This window comes from Mus musculus, chromosome 2, assembly GCF_000001635.26.
Source record: "Mus musculus strain C57BL/6J chromosome 2, GRCm38.p6 C57BL/6J".
Classification (NCBI taxonomy): Eukaryota; Metazoa; Chordata; class Mammalia; order Rodentia; family Muridae; genus Mus; species Mus musculus.
In genome coordinates, this window is record NC_000068.7 from 32,092,428 (window position 1) to 32,113,922 (window position 21,495).

At 51.6% G+C, this 21,495-nt stretch overlaps 1 protein-coding gene across 3 annotated transcripts; it reads left to right on the plus strand.

The window, feature by feature from the left end:
* The first annotated feature begins 3,100 nt into the window (after positions 1-3,100).
* Plpp7 (phospholipid phosphatase 7 (inactive)) lies at positions 3,101-18,388 on the plus strand. Of its 3 annotated transcripts, NM_001355238.1 has the most exons (3): positions 3,101-3,835; positions 16,044-16,174; positions 17,182-18,388. In NM_001355238.1, exons 1-2 carry the CDS (start codon positions 3,385-3,387, stop codon positions 16,130-16,132), a joined length of 540 nt encoding a protein of 179 aa, NP_001342167.1. In that variant the 5' UTR covers positions 3,101-3,384; the 3' UTR covers positions 16,133-16,174; positions 17,182-18,388. The 3 variants fall into 3 exon arrangements, 2 of the variants coding, with proteins under 2 accessions (NP_001342167.1, NP_663496.1); NR_149316.1 differs by lacking the exon at positions 16,044-16,174 and having other exon boundaries at positions 3,101-3,253; NM_145521.4 differs by lacking the exon at positions 16,044-16,174.
* Positions 18,389-21,495: the final 3,107 nt, after the last annotated feature.

Below are 21,495 nucleotides of genomic sequence, written 5' to 3' on the forward strand. Positions count from 1 at the left end.
AGGGCATAGGGTCTACCTGTACAATGTCCATTATATTGGTAAATTTTCACATTGTTCCAGTTACCTGAAGCTGGTGTTGGAAGGAGGATACCCCTTCTCTGTTTCAGATCTAAGTATGTTTGTTTCAAATTTTCCTCCAAACCCCTTGTCTGGTAATGTGTGACCCTGTAACAGTAAGGGAAAGAAATAGCAAAACAGCTGAAGGACAGAGACAGTGCTAGGCAGGGTGGCACATGCGTTTAATCCCTGACCTCAGGAGGCAGAGGCTGACAGAGCTCTGTGAGTTCAAGACCAGCATGGTCTACATAGTGAGACCCTGTCTCAAATGGAAATCAAATCATGTCCTTCAGAACAGCTGAGTGTCAACTATTACCAAGAGATGTCACTATTGTTTATCCAGTGATGTGACGGTACCTGCCGTGGAAGAGAATGCGGAGTTCCAGCCGACTGCCTTAGCTTCTGAGCCAGTTTCTACTAGATGTCATAGTGACCAGTTTGATGAAGTCATTTCTATCTGTTGTTATTTGTTTTCTTACTTGTCTACCCAGAATTCACTCTCCCGGGGAACATCAGCTGACTGCCTCAAAGGGGCTTCTTCAGCCAATTTCTGATGAATGCTTTCAGCACCGAATATGACGATATTTGTCATCTGTCTGCCCATCTGCTTGCCTGCCTGTCTGTCTATCTATCTATCTATCTATCTATCTATCTATCTATCTATCCATCCATGAGTCTGTCTGTCTATCTGCCTATTTGTCTATACATCTGGCTGGCTGCCTGCCTATATGTCTGTCTGTCTGTCTGTCTACCTATCTATCTGTCCATCTATTCATCTGACTGGCTGGCTGGCTATCTGCCTATTTGTCTGTCTGTCTATCCATCCATCCATCTGTCTATCTGCCTACCTATTTGCCTATCTATCTATCTACCTACCATCCATCTATTTGCCTATCTGTATGTCTATCTGCCTATCTGCCTATCTGTCTCACTGTCTGTCTGTCTGTCTATCTGTCTCCCTGCCTGTCTGTCTGTCTATCTATCTATCTATCTATCTATCTATCTATCTATCTATCTATCTCCCTCCCTCCCTCCCTATCTTAGTTACTCTCCTATCACTGTGATAAAACACCATGACTGAGGCAACCTATAGAAGCATTTACTTGGGCTTACAGCTTCCCAGGGACAGAGTCCACGGTGGCAGAGCAAAGGCCTGGTGGCGGCAGCAGGAAGATGCAGGCTCACATCTTGAAACACAAAAAAGGAAGTGGACTCAAGATGGCATGGGTCTTTACACACTCAAAACCAGGTAGCCTACCTCCACTAAGGCCACCTAAGCATTCTTAATAGTGCCACCAACTGGGCACCAAGTATTCAGATGTCTGAGACTTTGAGGGACATCTCATTCAAACCTCTCTCTTTCTCTGCAATTTACTATTTATTCTTTTTCTTTGACTTGTTTTATTACTTAATAAACTCATTTATTTAAAACCAAAAGTATAGGCCGGGAGTGGTGGCGCACGCCTTTAATCCCAGCACTCAGGAGGCAGAGGCAGGCGGATTTCTGAGTTCGAGGCCAGCCCGGTCTACAAAGTGAGTCCCAGGACAGCCAGGTCTATACAGAGAAACCCTATCTCGAAAAACCAAAAATAAATAAATAAATAAATAAATAAATCCAAAAGTATGTCTATTATTGTTTGTTCTCTAGACCAGTCAGAAGAACTTGTCTAAAGTCCAGGATGAGGAAGCTCACATGCCTTGTTGCCACACCCAGGAGGGAAGATATGATGTGGTCTGGGCTCTCCCAGTCCAAGCTTGGTCTGAATTAAACACTAAGAGAGGAGACATAGGGTGGTCCCTACTTCATCTGTCTCAGCTGTATGCAACTGGGATTTGCAAGGAACCCCACATTAAGGGCTCTTGGATACTGGCCTCACCTCAGCCAAGAATGGGGACAAAGGCAGGCCATGGGCTGGGTCCTTTTGAACGAACAAGGACTTTGTTCCATATCACATGGAGTCCCACAGAGCACTGTGAGCAGAACAATTACTCAGCGTTTTACAAACTTCTATTTGAGTGCCTTGCACAACTGTAAGAAGTGGGCACTATGATGCCTGTGTTACAGTTAGAAACCCTAAGGTTCGGGAAAGAGGCAGGCTGAGCGAAGCCTTCCAGCTGATATGAGCTGATGTGAGAGGCTCTGACTCTGGAGCCTGCAGGCCTATCTGCTGTGGCTGGAGACAACAGAACCTGAGTTGGCTTCTTGTCCTTAAGACGCTCTGGGGTGGTCTTTGTGCATAAACTCTGGGTCTTGGACTGAGCGGGACAGACGGACAAATCATAATCCCGATGTGATGAGCCCCGGGCAGTCACTTCTGTCAATCTCCAAGAGGCAGATCTCTTCCCAGTTAATTACCCATCTGTCTAACAGAAGGCCAGTTTCACAACAACCATTTAAATGCACCACAGTTTACAACAGCAAAATCAACACTGTATTTTTAAAAAAGGAGGAGGAGAAGAAGGAAGAAGGAAGAAAGAGAGGGAGAGGGGAGAGAAGGGTGAGGGAGAGGGGAGAGAAGGGTGAGGGAGAGGGAGAGGGAGGAGAGGGAGAGGGGAGAGGGAGGAGAGGGAGGAGAGGGAGGAGAGGGAGGAGAGGGAGGAGAGGGAGGAGAGGGAGAAGAGGGAGGAGGAGGAGAGAAGAAGAAGAAGAAGAAGAAGAAGAAGAAGAAGAAGAAGAAGAAGAAGAAGAAGAAGAAGAAGAAGAAGAAAGAAGAAGAAAGAAGAAGAAGGAGGAGGAGGAAAGAAGAAAGGGGATAGTTGACTTAGCCCTAGAGACCCAACATAGAGTGCTCTCAGTGACATCAAAATTCCCCTACAGTCCCTGGGATTAAAGTACCCACTGCCCAGCCAGGGGAACAAGAGGACCTGGCTATGAAGGATCTGCCCTGGTCAAAGCTGGTCAAAGTGTAGCTGGGAAAAGCAGGTGTTAATTTAGAGTCCATCTCTGCTAGGGCCAGAGACCAGAACGGGAAGCAAAGGGTGAATCAAGAACAATGGACTACATTTCCCAGAGTTCTTCAGAGCCCAAGGACCAGCCATTGGCAGATTTAAATAGCCCAGGCCCGAGGCAGCCAGGCCTCAGCTGTGGATTCATCTGCCTGTCCGTGGCTCTATTGGCGCTGGCCCTGTAAGGGTGGGCTCTATTGACTGCCCAGCTGTCATTGACGTCCCCAACGGAGCCGGGTGGCAGCTGGAGGTAAATAGCCATGTGCAAGTCTCCTCTCTATATTTAACAGCTGCTACAGAGAAGGTGGTGGCTCCTGTCTTCTGGGAGAAGGCCCTTGGAACTGGGCTGGGACTGGCCTTCTCATAGTAAGTGAGGTCACCATGCCAGCTTCCCAGAGCCGGGCCCGTGCCAGGGATCGCAACAATGTCCTCAACCGGGCTGAGTTCCTGTCCCTGAACCAGCCCCCCAAGGGGACCCAGGAGCCCAGAAGCTCAGGTAGGAAGGCCTCGGGGCCCTCAACACAACCCCCACCCTCCAGCGACGGGGCACGGGAGCGTCGCCAGTCACAGCAGCTGCCCGAGGAGGACTGCATGCAGCTGAACCCCTCATTCAAGGGCATCGCCTTCAACTCCCTGCTGGCTATTGACATCTGCATGTCCAAGCGACTGGGGGTGTGTGCCGGCCGGGCTGCATCCTGGGCCAGCGCCCGCTCCATGGTCAAGCTCATTGGCATCACAGGCCACGGCATTCCTTGGATCGGGGGCACCATCCTCTGCCTGGTGAGAAGCAGCACCCTGGCTGGCCAAGAGGTGCTCATGAACCTGCTGCTAGGTGAGTGTGCCCGCGGCCATCTGTCTGTCACCCGGCCCGCCAGGCCTTCTGGGAGCCGGCCCAACCCCTTCCAGGATCATCAGGCTCTGTGAGAAACCAAGGAACTCGTGTAATGAGGCTAGGCAGAAAGGGTGCCCCAGAAATGGACAAGCCTCTAGTGTGGGGAGGCAAGGGCCCCCTGCAAATTGGGGGGGGGGAGCGGAGGGCTGGAGCATGCAGAGGCCAGCAGGCACCTCTGGGAATCAATTCTCTGTACAGGGGTGCTGTCCAGGGGCAGAGTACAAAGAGGTCAAGGGGTGAATTTGGGGGCTCTGCTGAGTGGCCTAGTGTGATGTCTTGGTCAGGTTGTTATTCCTAACCAGTTACAGACACTACTGAACTGACCCCAAATTTTCCCCTCTTTCATGCTCAGCTAGAGACCCTACAAATTGCCTAGGATTCTTCTAGAGTCTAAAGGTTCAAGGGACCCACCTAAGGTTTCCTATTACCCACTCTGAGCCACTTGGAGCACTAGCCCGCTCCTCCCCCTGGGATGCCTTTGGAGAAAGGAGCCTGGTTGTCAGTTTCCTTTGCCAAAGTCATTGCCACTAGCCCTCCAAACCAACACTGCCAGGTTCCAGTTGCCATGTGGTACCCATGTGGAAAGCAAGCCATTCCTTCTACCTAGAGATGGTACCCAGCCCCCACCCCACTCATCCTCCTAGCACCTCCTGGTCCCTAGGGTCCTCTGAGAACCTTTGCTCATCCCTGGGAAACACAGGCAAAGCCAACTCCTCCAGTTCTAGAGAGTTCCAGTGAAAACCCTTGTGCCCCTACATCCACTTTCAAAGCATCTAGAGCCCCAGCTCCACGTGGGTACAACCCAGGAGGAAGAAGCTATCACAGTCTTGACAAGCAGGTGGCCGGGTCCGCCCCCACCCAAGGCCCTTACTCTGATGCCTGTGCCATCAACTTTGTTACTGTTTTCTCCCAGCTTGTCCCAAGAGGCTGCTGTCCCTGACACTCCCATCTGACAGATTAGAAAACTGAGATGCCAGTAAATCAAACAGACTATACAACCTCAGAGCCTGTTGTCTCTGACAGTCCCAACTGTCAGACAAACCACTGCCTCGCACAGTGCCCAATTCAGATCTGGGGGTGGGGGAGTCGGGGTGGGGGGAGTCCGGGAGACAACAGGTGGCCAAGGTACTGGAACAGAAGTTTCTAGAACAGAACCTGTTCTGGCTATGTGAAGCTTCCCCTCTGCCCAAGATAGATTCACTGAGGACTGAGACTCAGGAAGCCTACGTGAGGAGTCAGGTCCCCTCATGTGGGTGGATAGGGTAGGAAAGTGTTGCCCCCAACCCTATCTGCCCCTTCCTGCCTCCTCCCTGTGCTCACGGTGGCAGCAGTGCACCGAGCATTTACTAGGAGCCATGCTGTCCTGTCTAGCCAGCACCATAACCTCAGTTCCTCGGGGCTGGGGCAAGGAACTGCCCCAGGATATACAGTGGTGGAGGCTGGATTAGCACTGAGCGAAACTCCAGTCTTGCTCAGCCTTATCCCAAGGAGCTGAACCTCTTGCTGTTCAGTGATCCCTACAGAGAAAGGCTCAGAGACGGGGGCAGCCTGGTCTCAGCTCCCAGTGAACAGCCTTCCCACAGGAGGTGAGCTCCCCATGGTGAATGTGTAGGCGAGCAGATGCAGATGCCGACCAAGGGACATAGCCACACTTTAATCCACATCTCACCCGGATTCGCTCGCCTCTACAAACACTTCTCTCCCCAGATGCAGAAGCTTTGTAAGTCACTTATTAGAACAGTGTTTGTAGACCCTTCCAGCAACCACATTTGAGAGTGGGACTCAAGGTGCCCCGCTCTTGAATAGAGCAGCAGTGCCTTTTGACTGTTTAAGAAGCACTGACTGTTCTTACAAAGGTCCTGAGTTCAAATCCCAGTCAAAAAAAAAAAGAAAAAAAAAAGGTTGGCAAGAACATCCTCACTGAGCTTTGTCATAGACCAAATGATGTGCCATATACGTGCCTATTTTATGACACAGTAGACCTTTCTAGTGATTGTGGAAAGGAAATGTCACTATGTCCATTGTACAGAGGGGAAAGCTGATGCTTAGGAGGATCAAGTGACTTGTCCACCATGGTTGGTCCAGGAGCCAAGCCCTCTAGCTAGAACCTTTGCCATCTCTGTCACTGTGGGTCTACTGGTCACTGTCACAGGAGTAGCCACTCGCACAGGCTGTGTGGAGCAGGCAGGGTAGCTCTGGGGCCATAGTGCCTCTATGGAGTGTGGCGTCCAGCACTTTGACTTAGTGGGAGAAGAATGTGACAAAAAACACAATGTTGGACTGGGGCTCAGCTTTTTTTGTAGCATGCGCAAAGCCATGGGTCCCATGCTCAGCACATCGAGCTGTTGTGGTGGCTTGTGCCCAAATCCTAGCCCTCAGGAGACAGAGGCAAGAAGATCAGATGTTCAAAGCCACCATTGGTGTCTTAAGGGTTTTACTGCTGTGAAGAGACACCATGACCAAGGCAAGTCTTATAAAGGACATTTAATTGAGGCTGGCTTACAAGTTCAGAGGTTCATCCCATTATCACCAAGACAGGAGCATGGTAGCATCCAGGCAGACATGGTGCAGGAGCAGCTGAGAGTTCTACATCTTCATCTGAAGGCTGCTAGGAGAATACCCACTTCCAGGGAGCTAGGATGAAGGTCTTAAAGCCCATGCCCACAGTGACACACCTACTCCAACAAGGCCACACCCTCTAGTAGTGCCACTCCCTGGCCAAGCATATACAAACCATTATAGTTGGCTACATAGTTTGAAGCTAACCTGAGCGACATTAGAAACTTCTCAAAACAATAGGCTGGGCACATGCTTTTTGTTTTGGTTGGTTTTTGTTTTGTTTTGTTTTATTTTATTTTATTTTGTTTTGTTTGAGACAGTTTCTCTGTGTAGCTTTTGCTGTCCTGCAATTCACTCTATAGACCAGACTGGCCTCGGGCTCACCGAGATCCACCTGCCTCTGCCTTTTGAATGCTGGGGTGAAAAGCTTATGCCACAGCTGGCTTGTAGTGGTGCTCATGCCTTTAATCCCAGCACTTGGGAGGCAGAGGCAGGTGGATCTCTGTGAGTTCCAGGCCAGCCTGGTGTACGTAGTGAGATCCTGTCTCAAAAAACCAAACCCAACAAAATAGCAAGGTAGGCCTTGGCCCCCACCATCCAAGCCTCACCTGCTAGTAGGAAACCCAGCCACCTCCTCCATTCTGGGACAGCCATCATCTACTGAACAGCAGACCTGTCCCTTATATAGCTGTCTGAACCCCTGGGGTACTGTCAGCCCTGGACTCTGTTTGCCACCTCTGGCCCTTACTTACTGTGAAGACTTGATTTAGTCAGTGCCCACCTCAGGAGCTACAAATCTGTGATGGGGATTTGAAGGAACCCGGTAAAGCCCAATGACTGATGTCACTATTGCAGGAACTGCAGGTCCTGGAGGCCTCTGTCCAACTCAGCCCACACTCAGAGCACGGGGCACCTGACCAGTACCCAGGGAACATTCTGAGCTGAGAAACAAGGTCTCATGCCTACAGCCAGGACCCTGAGGAACAGAAGAAAGGCAGTAGAAAATGGCAGCTGGGCCCCAGGACAGTCCCCAAAACTCTACCCTCCCTGCCTTGTGCCCTAGACTCCAGAGAGCCTAGCAGAGCCATCTTAGCAGCTGAGGAAAGCTCAGAATCAATTAGACCTGAGCACATACCACAGGACCTGCTGTGGCCCCAGGCAAGTGCCTTCACCTCTTGGAGCCTCAGTTTCCTCATCTGTCAAATGGGTCATTAGGACACTTGAAGGAAGTATCTTACTTCTTACATGAGTTTGGCATGTGCTAAGCCTGGGAGCACTTGAGTGGCCATGGCTATCACAGTGCTAGCTTTGTCACCATCAGTAGGCCACCGGGTCATCTGTGTCCTAGATGCCAGGGCAGTGACACCAACACCTTTGCTAAGCACTTGACCAGGCTTGATGGCCCTCCAGGGAGCCAGGTGATAGGTGACTGGGCCCGTCCCTTCTCATTGTGTGTCCTTTTCTTGAGAGCCTATCTCAGGTAGGAAGTGACTCGTGCCGTGTTACCATGACCCAGGTCCTTATCTTATTTATTTATTTATTTATTTATCTATTTATTTATATTTTATGTGCATTGGTGTGTTGCCTGCATACTTTTCTGTGTGAGGGCGTCAGATCCCCTGGAACCAGAGTTACAAACAGTGAGCTGCCATATGGGTGCTAGGAGTTGAACCCAGGTCCTCTGGAAGGGCAGCCAGTGCTTTTAACTTCTGAGCCATCTCTCCAGCCCCTGACCTGAGTAATTAGTGAGACTTTGCTGACTGTGAACATGACATTGTGTGCGCAAGTGTCTCAGTCATTGTTCTACTGCCGTGAAGAGACACTGTGACCGCAGCAGCTCTTACGAAAGCAGAGCACTTCGTCGGGGCTGGCTTACAGTGTCAGGGGTTTATCCCACGGTCCTTGTGGCAGGAAGCAGAGGGACACACAGACAGAAATAAGAGGCTTCTACATCTGGATGCTCAGGCAGCAGGAAGACAGAGAGAGACTCTGGGCTTGGCTTGGGCTTTTTATACCTCAAAGCCCACCCTCAGTGACACACTTCCTCCAGCAAGGCCACACCTCCTAATCCTTTCAAATAGTGCCACTCCCTAAACATTCAGGTATATGACCAGATGGGGGTCATTCTAATGAAAGCCACCACTCAGGTGCACCTGCATTGCAGAGATCAGAGGACAACCTCCAGTACCATTTCTCAAGGTCACCTCTCCTCCTCTTCCTCCTCATTCTATTTATTTATGTATTATTTATCCTCAAGGCAGGGTTTCTCTGTGTAGCCCTGGCTGTCCTGAAACTCACATCGTAGACCAGGCTAACCTCAAACTCAGAGATCAGCCCACCTCTACCTCCAAAGTGCTGGGATCAAAGGTGTGCGCCACCACAGCCTGTCCCTTCCTCATTCTTTAAAACACCCGCCCCCCCCCCACACACACACACCTAAAACTCATGACTAGGCTAGCCTCCTGCTGGTGAGCTCAGTGCTCTGCCTGTCTCTGCCATTCCAGTGGTGAGATTCCAGGCGCTCACTGTCACTCCTGGCTTTTACATTGCTACTGAAGCTCTCAGTGTTTGCACACCAAGCACATAACTGGCTAAGTGTACACACACACACACATACACACACACACACACACACACACAGAGTAACATTTATTTACTTTATTTGTGTGTGTGAGAGAGATCATTTTGGTATGTTATGGATATGCAATTTAATGCCTGAAGCACATCTTCCTCACTGTGAAATTGTCACTGTCATCTGCCTGCAGGACCTTTTCACCTGCCCCACCTGAAGCTCTGCCTCCATTACACACAACTCCGTACCCATCCCCCACCCCAGCCCTTGGCAGCAGCCCTCTTTCCTGTCTATGAGTGGCTTCCTAGGCATGGACTTCCATGGCATATGTCTTTCTGTGACCAACTCGTTTCTTTTAGTCCTCAGGATTTATTCTGATGTGTCAATGTGTGAGCCTCGTCTTTCTTTTAAAAACGTTTCAAGGGGCTGGTGAGATGGCTCAGTGGGTAAGAGCACCCGACTGCTCTTCCGAAGGTCCAGAGTTCAAATCCCAGCAACCACATGGTGGCTCACAACCATCTGTAACAAGATCTGACTCCCTCTTCTGGTGTGTCTGAAGACAGCTACAGTGTACTTACATATAATAATAAATAAATCTTTAAAAAAAAAAAAAAATTAAAAACGTTTCAAGCCAGGCAGTGGTGGCCCACGCCTTTAATCCCAGTACTTGGGAGGTAGAGGCAGGCAGACTTCTGAGTTTGAGACCAGCCTGGTCTACAGAGTGAGTTCCAGGACAGCCAGGGCTACACTGACTTGAAAAACCCGCTCTCAAAAAACCAAAAAAAAAAAAAAAAAAAAAACCAAACCCCCCAAAACCCCCCAAAATAGCATTTATTGGAGGGGGTGGAGTATGTGCCACAGTGTGTCTGGGTGGCAGTCAGAAGATAACCTGTGGTAATGTGGGTCCTGGGAATCGAACTTAGGACATCAGGCTTGGTGCCTTCATCTACTAAGCAATCTCAGCAGCCTGACTTTCTTCCTTTTCCCGGCTGGATAGTATTACACTGCAAATGGAGCCCATCGAGTTTGCCCATCATCCAGCGATACAGGTCTCCACTCTGGGTGCTGGGAGCAGGGGCGGTGCATCTCGGGCTCCACTCCTGGCTCTCTCGGCTGCTCGGAAGTTGATGCTGGGTCACTGAGGAACTGTGTTTACAGAGATTGGAAAGAACTTCCTATGTTTTTCACAGTGATTGAACGTGAACACCTTCCCCTGGCCGCCCACAAGCATCCCAGCCTCTCCACGCCCTCACAACACTTTATTATTGTTGTTTTTTGTTCTGTATTTTTTAGGCTAGCATACAAATGAGTTTCACCATGACCAGCACTTATTATCTGTTGGGTTGTTTTGGTTCATGTTATTTGTTTGGAACTTTTGAGACAGGATCTTATGTTGCTCAAAGTGGCCTCAAACTCACTATGTAGCTGGGTCCCAAGTGCTGGGTTACAGTTATGTGCCTCCAGGACCCTTGTTTTGTTTGTTTGAGACAGGATCACACGATAGCCCAGGATGGTCTCAAGCTAACTATCCTTCCCTCCCAAATGTGCATGTTTGCAGGAGTGTGTGCATGGGTGCGTGCCTGTGTGGAGAGGCTCCTCTGGAATCTTCCTCAGCTGCTCTGCATCTCATTATTTTGAAATCAGTGTCATTGGTCATTGATTTAGTTAGTCTGGAAGGTCAGTGAGCTCCCAGGATCCACCAGTCTCCATCCCCTATTGCCAGGTTACAGAGGCACCGCCCCCACACCTGACTTTATGGGTGTGCTGGGGACTAAACTCGGATCCTGAGCATGAACGGCAGGTACTTTACCATCTGAGCCATCCTAGAAGCCCCCAGAGGGAACTTTTAAAAGACAAAAATAAGTAGGATTAAGCAGAAATTTGAGAGAATGCTCCTGAGCTACAGTGACTAGCCCCCGCAACAGCGTTAGTCTGAGATTGAGCAGAAGCTTGCTGGGCCCGTGTCCTGGAAGAAATGCTTTGGTAAGGCTATGGTGGTCTTGATGCCACCCATGTGACATAGGTCACAAAGAAAGTGGGCCTGTCCTTTAGTCCCTCCCCAAGAGTAGCCTGTTTGTGTTTTGGGCACCATGTCTCTGGCTCTTCCTTGCACATACCAACAGACAGCATGTGCCCTGTTGTGTTTGACTCGAGTGGCCTCTACTCTCTGGAGCCTGCTCGGCTGTATGGTCCATCTTTGCAATCCTCACTCCCCTCCCCCATCCCGTGTCCTTTTATGCTGAGAACAGGGGATGAAGCCTCCTCAGCCTTGAGCCTCCCACTCAGGCAACTCTGCAGAAGATACGTCTGTCACCTCTCCTACCTCCTGCCCACCAGCTCTAGCTCTTGGGGACAACTTAAGGAACAACCTCTGAAAAGACTATGTGCCTTGCCCGACTGAAGGCTATTTAGACTGATCTCAAATCCTCAGTAGGGTACACGGCTGCCTCCAAAGGTGCGATGCCAGTTTATATCATCTTAGGGATATTATATGGCACCTAGACTCCTTTGGTCACCCCAAGTCTGGGTCAGGGTTTTGACATGTGATAGAAAGGAATTCACTATACAGGGCAAGTCAGGCCTGCCGAGGGCAGTCACACAATCTGTAGGTTCATTCTGGGACCTGCTCCCAGTAGCACAAGCTACTCAGCTGAGCTGGTACCCTGGGGCTTTGTGCCCTGGGTTCTGATGGTCTCCCTGGAGTCAGCTTCATGTGTGAACTCCTCAGGTGAGAAAGCAGAGGCTCAGGGATGTTTACAGTGAAGAGCCACTTGAATCAGGAGAGTGGAAAGCAGACCAGACCCACCCAACAGAAGGCTGGCACGGCATGGAGGTGGAGGGGACTCACAAGAGACAGGAGAGCTGCTGACTGCATGTGCACACCCACAGCCGCCGCCGCCGCCACACATGCACATGAGACGGCAGAGCAGGGAACTCAAAGCCAAAGGACAGGCCCACCCCAGCCTCCCACTGTGTCCCCCCAACCTGTCTGCTTCATGAACGCTCCCCAGGGAGATCACTGTTCTTTAGAATGTTGCTTTGACTTTTTAAAAATAACTTTTTGCAAATGTGGATATATAATAGAAATGTCATCTGAACCTTTCGAAGTACACTGTTCATTGGCATTAAACACTACTGTGCAGTGACAGATGTCGCTGCAGTTATATCCCCAGAAGTTCATCCTCTTACAGAATTGGAATTCCGCCCCATGAAACCCTAGCTCTCCACTGCAGTCGCTCCCAACCCCACACACCCAAACTCTACTTCTGTGTCTGTGAACTCAACTGCTCCAGGTCCCTCATGCAAGGGATTCTATGGTATTTCCTATTTTGTAAAAATAACTAGGGATGGGGGCAGGGTCTCTTGTAGCCCAGGCTGGCCTTAAACTCACTATGTAGCCAGGCATGGCCTTGAACTTCTAATCCTCCCACCTCCATTTCCTGAGTGGAAGATTACTGTGGTGCACCACTGTTTCACACACCGTGTTGAGGACTGAACCCAGGGCCCCATGTGCGCTTGGCAGGGCATTCCACTAATCTACATCCCCAGCCGAAAATAATCTGAAGACCATGTATACAAATTACATGCCCACGGGGGCTGGGGGGAGTGAGTTCAGAAAGACAATGTAAAATTCACTGTCCATCGCCCCCACCTGCCCACACTACCCCTGCTCAGCGAGAAACCCTGACACCAGGCAGGCTAGCACCTCACAGGCCAGTCTTTCCAGACACAGCCTCCATCACTCATGTTATGGTGTAACTGTAAATCCTGTCTTGTAGTTGGCCTTTTCCCTTAGCGTACCCGCCCCGCACCTCTCCCTTGGTGGCTATAAATACACGGCTGCGGCAGCCTTGTCATCTGCGGTGGCTGCTGGGCACTCATTGTCTAGACTCAGTCATGCGCGGTGCTTTGTATCTGTCTGGCCTTGAAGGGCACTGGGTCACTGTACGGTTCTCAGGGTTCTGAGACACAACACTGCAGTGGGCATCCTTAAGCAGGAGTTAGGTGCATACCCCATCTCTTCTCAAGGAGGCAGCCCTAAGAAATCAGAAGCTTGGGGTTCAGTCAAGCAAGATCCCTGCAGAAACCAGACAGACCTGTCAACATCCACTCCCCAGTAGCTATAGAATGCTGGCTTTCGCTTCCCAGACCCGGAATGGGAATCAGAGGCGGAGGCCACCTCAGCAACTGACTGTAACCTACAAGCCTGGTCCTGTCAGTTAAGGACCTATCTCTGCTCCTTGCTGGCCAACACCCCTACCACCACTCACACCCTGTATCACTGCCCAAGTCCTGCAGAGGGGCGAGCTGCAGGGTTCTGCGTCACACTGCAGCGAGCACCCTTCACCAGGTCTCAGAAGCACACCCAGGGACCACCTTCTAGGCACTTACAGCCCAAGCTCCAAAGGGAACATGTGAGATCCTCCTAACTACCTCCCTGATTCACAGCCACCAGTAGGCCTGGCTCTGCCTTGCTCTAGGGTTTTCCAGCCCTCTTGTTTCCTGGCCACCACAGGCCCAGAGGACTGCTGAGCTAGAGGGATAAGATGGGCCCTCATCACCCCTAAAGCCAGGGGGAGGCCTTCTTGATAGCCAGGCCTCGGGGACAACTACGTTTCTCCCCAGAATGCTTGGGCGTCTGCCTGCTCCTGATTCCCTCTGGGACAGGTGCTGTGGGTGACTACTGCAGGCTCAGAGGAAGTGAGAGACAGCAGAGCCTTCTCCGTCCCTGGCTGTGGCCCCAGGCGCTCTCATTGTCACTGCCTGAGGGGCCAGCCCTCAAAACAGGGTCCTTGTTGCTCCCTATGAGTATGAACAAGGGATGGGAGCCGGGAGGAGATGGCAGAGTTCATGTCTTCTGCAAGCGGCAAGTTTGAATCTGGTCTCTTTCCTTGGGTCCCTGCCCTGCTGGACCTGCTGGACCTCAGTACGTGGAGGCCCAAGGAGTAAACTGATCTTTTCAAGCCCACACAGATCAAAGGCAGACAGCTTTCTCCAGCTCGAGCCTCTCCCCAAGTGGGAAGCTCCTTACCCCACTGTGATCTAAGTGAGGTGTCGGGTGGTTTACCCAAGGCAAGCTGGGTTCTCAGAGCCTCGAGTGATGGCAACCTTTGTTTCCATTTCTGGTTCCAGGTTACTGGACAAGAATGGCCACACCCAGGGCTGGCCAACCAGAGAAAGCTGGGGAAGAGTTGTTCTAGCCTGTGCATTGAGAAGGCAGCTCCACAGCTTCCTCACAGCCCCATAGGCAGCTGCTATCTACCGAGGCACTTTCCCACAGGCTGTAATAACACTGCTCTGTGCAACCATTTGGTGACTATCCATCTCCCCCTTGGCTATAAGGAGCTTGGCCACCCTGTTTGACCCCAGGTCTAGCACACACTGGTCCATCTCCAGAACCAACTCTACCCGGGAATTTGGGTGTGGAAGCCAATAGCTGTTCCAACTTGTTTGCTGGGTCTTGTGAAACAAGGTCTCATCATGTAGCCCAGGCTGGTCTCAAATTCATTATCCACCTGCCTCAACTTACAGAGGGCTAAGATAACAGGCATGCGTTACTACATCTAGTCCACCATCAAATCCCCTCCCCCATATGCTGGGGATGGAAGCTGGGTTCCTGTACATGACAAACCCATTCTCTGTCACTGAGCTGCACCCTAACTCTGTCCTTTCCTATTCCCATGAAAGTGATGACTGAGAGCCCAGCCATTGCCATACACCGAGGGGTTTTAGAGTCAGGATCCTGGCAAGGTGTCCTCCAGTAATGGTCACTACCAAACCCAAGCTTTTGATGGGCCAGGCTTTTGAGGCAGGGATTTTCCGGCTTTGCACAGAGTGCTGGAGGTCCTAGGAATTCCTAAGTCCCTTGCCCAGGACCACTAGTTACCTTTGCAGGCACATACTGTCCCTCCTCAGAGAGATAGTATCTATGATCTCCACCTCCCAGGTGGGGACAGCTAGGTGACTTATTCTAAGTCATGCAGTCACAGTGGCTATACCTCACTGCTGGTCTGTCTGCAGCTAACGCCAGCCCCAGCTCCAGAGCAGAAAGGTGTGAGCTCCAGGCTTCCTTGTGACTGGGGAAGGTTTCCCTCGCCCCACACTGGCAGTCTGGAAGCCACTCTGACTAGCCAGCCAGTGGAGTTGGGCCCTGGCATGATGCCATCCTTTGATGGCCCAAATAGGCAGAGCAGCCCACGAAGGCCACATAGTGGGATGGTAGCTGAGATGGAGCCTCAGGCATCCCCCAAACATACATTCATTCATTCATTCATTCATTTATTTATTAGTTTTTCGGGTCAGGGTTTCTCTGTGTAGTCCTGGCTGTCCTGGAACTCACTCTGTAGACCAGGCTGGCCTTGAACTCAGAAATCTGCCTGCCTCTGCCTTCCAAGTGCTGGGATTAAAGGTGTGCACCACCACTGCCTGGCTCTCCAAACTTCTAACATGGGAAAAGAGCCCAGCCAAGTTTCCAGTCAGTGATTGATTCAACTAACATTTGGAGACCGCCACCCAGTGTGAGGCCAAGTGACAAGCCTTAGGACAGGCTCACCATCATGAGAAGTAGCCACTACACAGGAGTTCACAGAGCCCAGGTCCAACCTTGTCTGTGAGGACAGGGTGAGCCTCCCAGAGGCCTGAAAAGGACACTGGAGAAAAGGCGGTGGGTGGGGAAAGAGCAGAACATTCCAGAAAGAAGGAGAGACAAATGAGAAGGTGAGGTGCTGTGTGTGGCCTGGCAGTTGTGGAGGGCAGTTTAGTGGTGCACAGAGGAGCCAGGTGTGTGACACATGCCTGTAATCCCAACACTTGGTGGGCAGAGGCAGGATCTCTGTGAGTTCAGAGCTAGCCTGCTCTACTGGGTGCACATCACCATGACTTCACAAATGCCACTGGCTTCTGTGTTCACACACTGCGGAGTGTGTGTTTATGAATTGCGTTTCAGCTTTATAAGAAACCGTTGTGCTCTGAAAACAGGGGAACCTTCACTGACATACTTTGAAAATAATTCTATAGCCCGGGCCCCATATCTCAGCCCTGGAATCCTGCAGGTACCTGGAGTTGCTCATGGCACCGTCACTAGGGAACAGAGAAGAGTGAGATAAGATGTCAGAGGTCAAGGATGGACTGCAGAGAGAGCTCAGTGGGTAAGAGCACTTGTTACACAAGCATGAGGACCTAAGTTCAAATCCCCAGCACCCACAGGGCATGTCCACGTACACATGCCTGTAGTTCCGGCACTGTATGGGGCAGAGACAGGAAGGTTGTTAAGGTTTCCTGCCTGTCAGCCCAACCGCAGGTTCAGAGAGAGATCCTGCCTCAAAACATAAGGTAGAGGGGCTGGAGAGATGGCTCAGCGGTTAAGAGCACTGACTGCTCTTCTGAAGGTCCTGAGTTCAATTCCCAGCAACCACATGGAGGCTCACAACCATCTGTAATGGGATCTGATGCCCTCTTCTGGAATGTCTGAAGACAGCTACAGTGTACTTACATATAATAAATAAATAAATCTTAAAAAAAAATAATAAGGTAGAGAACAAGGAAGGTATTCATTGTTAACTACTGGCCTCTGCGCGCACACACACACACACACACACACACACACACACACGTGAAAGGTGGGGGAGGAGGAAGAAAAAATGTTCAATAGGCCAGACAGTGAGAAAATGGAATCAGGATGAAGGCACATGGTGGGAGCTTCTACAAACAGGTTCCAGGGGTAACATGTCTCTCTGCTGAAGGGAGCAGGGAAATTCCAGGTAGCAGGAACGGCCAGTGCAAAGGCCCTGCAGTGGGAATGGGCCCTGAGGTCACTGAGGCCAAGAGAGATGAATGGAGGAGGGGGGCTAGGGACCAGAGACTGGTCAGCTGGTGAGGGCAAGGAGGGCTAGGGACAGGAGTCTAGTCAGCCAAATGGAAGGAGGAGGGCTAGGGACCAGAGACTGGTCAGCTGGTGAGGGCAAGGAGGGCTAGGGACCAGAGACTGGTCAGCTGGTGAGGGCAAGGAGGGCTAGGGACCAGAGACTGGTCAGCTGGTGAGGGCAAGGAGGGCTAGGGACAGGAGCCTAGTCAGCCAATGGAAGCAGGAGGGCTAAGGACAGGAGCTTGGTCAGCCGGTGGCACTGACACGCAGGCCTCTGTGCTCTGTCCACAGCCCTGCTCTTGGACATCATGACAGTGGCTGGAGTCCAGAAGCTCATCAAGCGCCGCGGCCCATATGAGACCAGCCCTGGGCTCCTGGACTACCTCACCATGGACATCTATGCCTTCCCTGCCGGCCACGCCAGCCGTGCCGCCATGGTGTCCAAGTTCTTCCTGAGCCACCTGGTGCTGGCGGTGCCACTGCGCGTGCTGCTGGTGCTCTGGGCCTTCTGCGTGGGCTTGTCTCGGGTGATGATCGGACGCCACCACATTACAGACGTCATCTCAGGCTTCATCATCGGCTACTTCCAGTTCCGCCTGGTGGAGCTCGTGTGGATGTCCTCCAACACCTGCCAGATGCTCATCTCTGCCTGGTGAGCCGCCACTCACCACCCCCCTGGGCTCTGGGCAGAGCTGGCCCCAGAGAGGTGGCTAGAGGTGGGTCAGTGAGTGGGGACGGACCGACTCAACTTCCCCAACCTGGTCGGAGGCTGGTTTCTTAGTACTGTGGGGCTTGTCTTTCTCACTGGACTCTGCCTCCTCAGAGGCAGCCGGAACAACTCACGTGGGCAGTCGTGTTTACCCTCCATTCCTTGTCTGAAGGCAACAGACAAGAACAAGATGGCCGTAGGAGGGGCAGAGTCTTGTCAACTCGTCACCATGACAGCAGTAGCTGTACTGTGCTACCACACCATGGCACAAAGTTCGGGGAAGTATGCCCACCACTCATCCAACACAGGTCACCGACGGCTTAGGGTAGCACGTTCCAAAGGGTGCCTGGGGGCCCTGGCCCACTAGATACTTCTCCGAAAAGGCTTTTGTGGTCCAGTACATTTGGGGAAGTCCTGCACACTCGCCCTCACAGTGAATGTTCACGAGAGGCACCCAGCCACTGAAGTCTTGTTTAGCTCAGCATCTCCGAAATTTACCTGACCATAGGAGCCTTCTCTTCAGACATTACTATTAGCCCACCAGGAACCTATTGAATCTGGGAAGCTGCTGCCCAGGAGCCAGAGGGCCTGGGGTGTGAGCTAGCCTCTCCCAGCACTCAGCCCTGAGGCCTGGGGAAGGCAGGTGCCCACAGCAAGGCCTGCAGAAGGTTCCTGCCATGGTCTCTGGGCGTCGATGCCGCTTTGGCCCCCAGGGGCTGGACTCTGTGTGACCTAATAGGTCGTTTCCAAGTCAAACACTTAGGGACAATACAGTGATATGCAAATGAAGCATCCTTGTCCTGTGTGGTTCTTAATGTGCGGGGCACGGGGACAGTCCCTTGTGGGACGACAATACCTAGTGCCATTTGTGAGTGGGAAATGAAGTCAAAGGCCCCCAAAAGGGGGGACCCTGAAACTGCTCCTGGACTCTACTACTGCTTGGTGTCTCCTGGAGGCCACAAACTGGGGCTTGGTCCACCAGGCACTGCCCTTTTGTCCAAGGCCGGGGTGGGGGAGAAGTCTGAGGCCTCCTCCCCACAGCCTCAAGCCCTCCCAGGGCTTTTCCCTCAGTCTAAAGGGCTAGATTCCTGTCCCCTGGAAATGGACTATGAGGGAGGGGAGGGTGTCAGTCAGAGTAGGGTGCCAGAGTGAACGAGCCTGAAATAGAAATATATGCGCAGGTGGAGGGCATGTGAGAGTGGGCCAGGATGGAAGGAAGATGTGAGGCAGGGGACACAATGGAGACAGGCTGGCCTCTCACAGGCCTGGAGGAGCTCAGGTATTTGGGTGACTTAGAGGCCATACATTCCTGGAGCCAGCACTCAAACCTCTAAAGTAGGGTAACACACCCACTTAGCAGATAAGAACACCAAAGTCCCAAGTGGGTAGCAGCTTACCCAAGAAGATGAACAAGCAAGTACATAGGTGGGAGCCAGCAGCCTCTTAGCATGTGGGGGTGGCTGCGCATCCTTTATGCTCTGAGGCATCAGCCACATTTCTCAATGCTGCCACCATCCCATGATCCTCTTCTCAGACCCATGTATATCCCAATTCTCTCATCTTAAAAGAAATCATGTTGTCTCAGCCCCTCATCTTTTTTTTTTTTTTTTTTTTTTTTTTGAGACCAGGTAGCCCAGGCCCACCAGGAACTCAGCCTGTACCAGGGAATAACCTAGAATGTCTGATGCCCCTCCTCTGCCTCCCAAGCTCTTACATTAAAACCACCACACCCAAGTTATTCAATGCTAGGGATGGAAGCAGGGCTTTATGCATGCCAGGAAAGCACTCTGTTAACTGGGCTACATCCCAGATCTCTAAACATAAAGATTTGGGGGACTCAGGAGATAACTTAGTAGTTAAGAGTACTGGCTATTCTGCCAGAGGACCTGGGTCTGATTTCTAGAACCCCACATGGTGGCTACAAACCATCTACAAAGTCAATTCCAGGAGATCCAACCTTCTTCTGGCTCCTGCAGGTACCAGGAACACATGTGATGCAGAGACATACAAGCACAAAACCAAAAACCAAAACCCTAAAACCTCATTTCTACAAAGGTCTTGTACCATAGGGTACAAGATCTGGGAGAAGGGCATTAAACCCACTGTTGATCTTCAAGAAAGTGAAGAAACCTCCTCTGTCCTGCCCACCTAGGCCTGGAGGATACAATCACACAGCCATCTAGGAAACAGCTAGGGCAGAAGGACCAGAAGTGGGCACAGTGTCTGCCCAGCTTGCCTGCCAGCTAGGACACATGTGGTGGTGGTATGCCTGTGCCTAAGGCCCGCCTGCCTTCCCAAGACCCCACCTGTCCTCTTGGGGCTCCACCTGCCCTCCCAAGACCCCACCTGTCCTCTTGGGGCTCCACCTGCCCTCCCAAGACCCCACCTGTCCTCTTGGGGCTCCACCTGCCCTCCCAAGACCCCAACTGTCCTCTTGGGACCCTACCTGCCTTCCCAAGGCCCTCTTGCCCTCTGGAGCCTCCATGTCTCCAGCTGCACTGGGGTGCGGGAGGTCTTTGACCTGAAGGCACTCCAAAGCAGCAGGTACCAGCAGTACCATCATACTGAGAAGCCTCATCTAACCTTGAATCCCCGCTGGTTCCAGCATCTTTAAAATACCTCTGCACATTGCCATGGGCACTGGGAGTGCCTGGCAGGGTGCTGAGCAGAAGGCATCTTCTCTGCTCACTCCCACTCTCTGGGATTATCCTCCACAGCAGAGCCAGGAATGGGCTGAGATGGGCTTCTGCCTCCCTCCAGGGACCACAGCTCCTGGAAGGACATAGATCAGGAAGGCCACCTCTGAAGGGTCATGGAGTGATGTTAGATAGTCCCCAGAAGAGTTAAGACATCCTGAGGTGAATGGGTGCCAAAGTGCCTAGTGGGAATGAAGAAGACTGGAGAGGCAGATGGGAACGTAGCCAGCCAGTGCCTGGAGCCACATCCTGTGTGATGGTAGCAGCAGCAGCTGTGCTGTGTCCCCATCGGAGCCCTGGTGTCCTCATCTGTCGGAGACGATAGCACTGGTCCCCATGGACTATTGAAGTTCAGGAGTACTCTCCACATGGGAGCTTGGCACAGTCTGGGTTCAGTGTTCATCACAGAGGCTGACCTGGCTGTCTCTGGACTTGTTCCTGCTTGCACTCCGCTGTCAGTGGAGGTGGCTACCCTAGTGGCTCCCAACCATGGAGGCCCAGGGCTGTGGAGGAGATGACACCCTGATACACAGGACAGATTCTCAAGGGAGAAACAGAAAGGGAACAAAGAAGAGACAGTTGTCCCTTCTGGAACCCCACATCAACTATGCTCCTGCAGAGAGCCTGGGTGAGATCAGGAGATAGCAAGTGGCCGGTGGTTGGTGACCGCTGCGGGGCTCCTAGTCAGGGACAGAGACAGAAAGTGTGTACACTCCTGAGAATGGTGACTGCACCCAAGGAGGAGCTGGTTACTGTCTCCTGCCTTCTAATTTTGCAGCGCTGCATGTCAAACCGACAGCTTCCCACAAGTTAGGAAGCTCTCTACCACCGTGTACATCTATTCTTACTTATTTTAAGACAAGGTCGCGGGGCAGTGGTGGCGCACTCTTTTAATCCCAGCACTTGGGAGGCAGAGGCAGGTGGATTTCTGAGTTTGAGGCCAGCCTGGTCTACAAAGTGAGTTCCAGGACAGCCAGGGATACACAGAGAAACTCTGTCTTGAGAAAACAAACAAACAAAAACAACATCAACCACAACAAAAAGACAAGGTCTTGCTGAGTTGCCCAGGTTGGCCTTGAACTTACAATTCTTCTAACTCAGACTCCCAGATACTAGGATCGCTGACCTGTGTCACTACAGCTGGCTTTTTGAGTCTTTCCTTCTTTTTCTAAAAACAAAAGTGGAAATCTCACTGTACCA

Bases quoted from the DNA above. Each gene is read 5' to 3' on its own strand.
- Plpp7 (NM_145521.4), top strand. From the start codon at position 3,385: ATGCCAGCTTCCCAGAGCCGGGCCCGTGCCAGGGATCGCAACAATGTC. The intron at 3,836-17,181 runs GTGAGTGTGCCC...CTCTGTCCACAG, and splicing joins GCTCATGAACCTGCTGCTAG to CCCTGCTCTTGGACATCATG.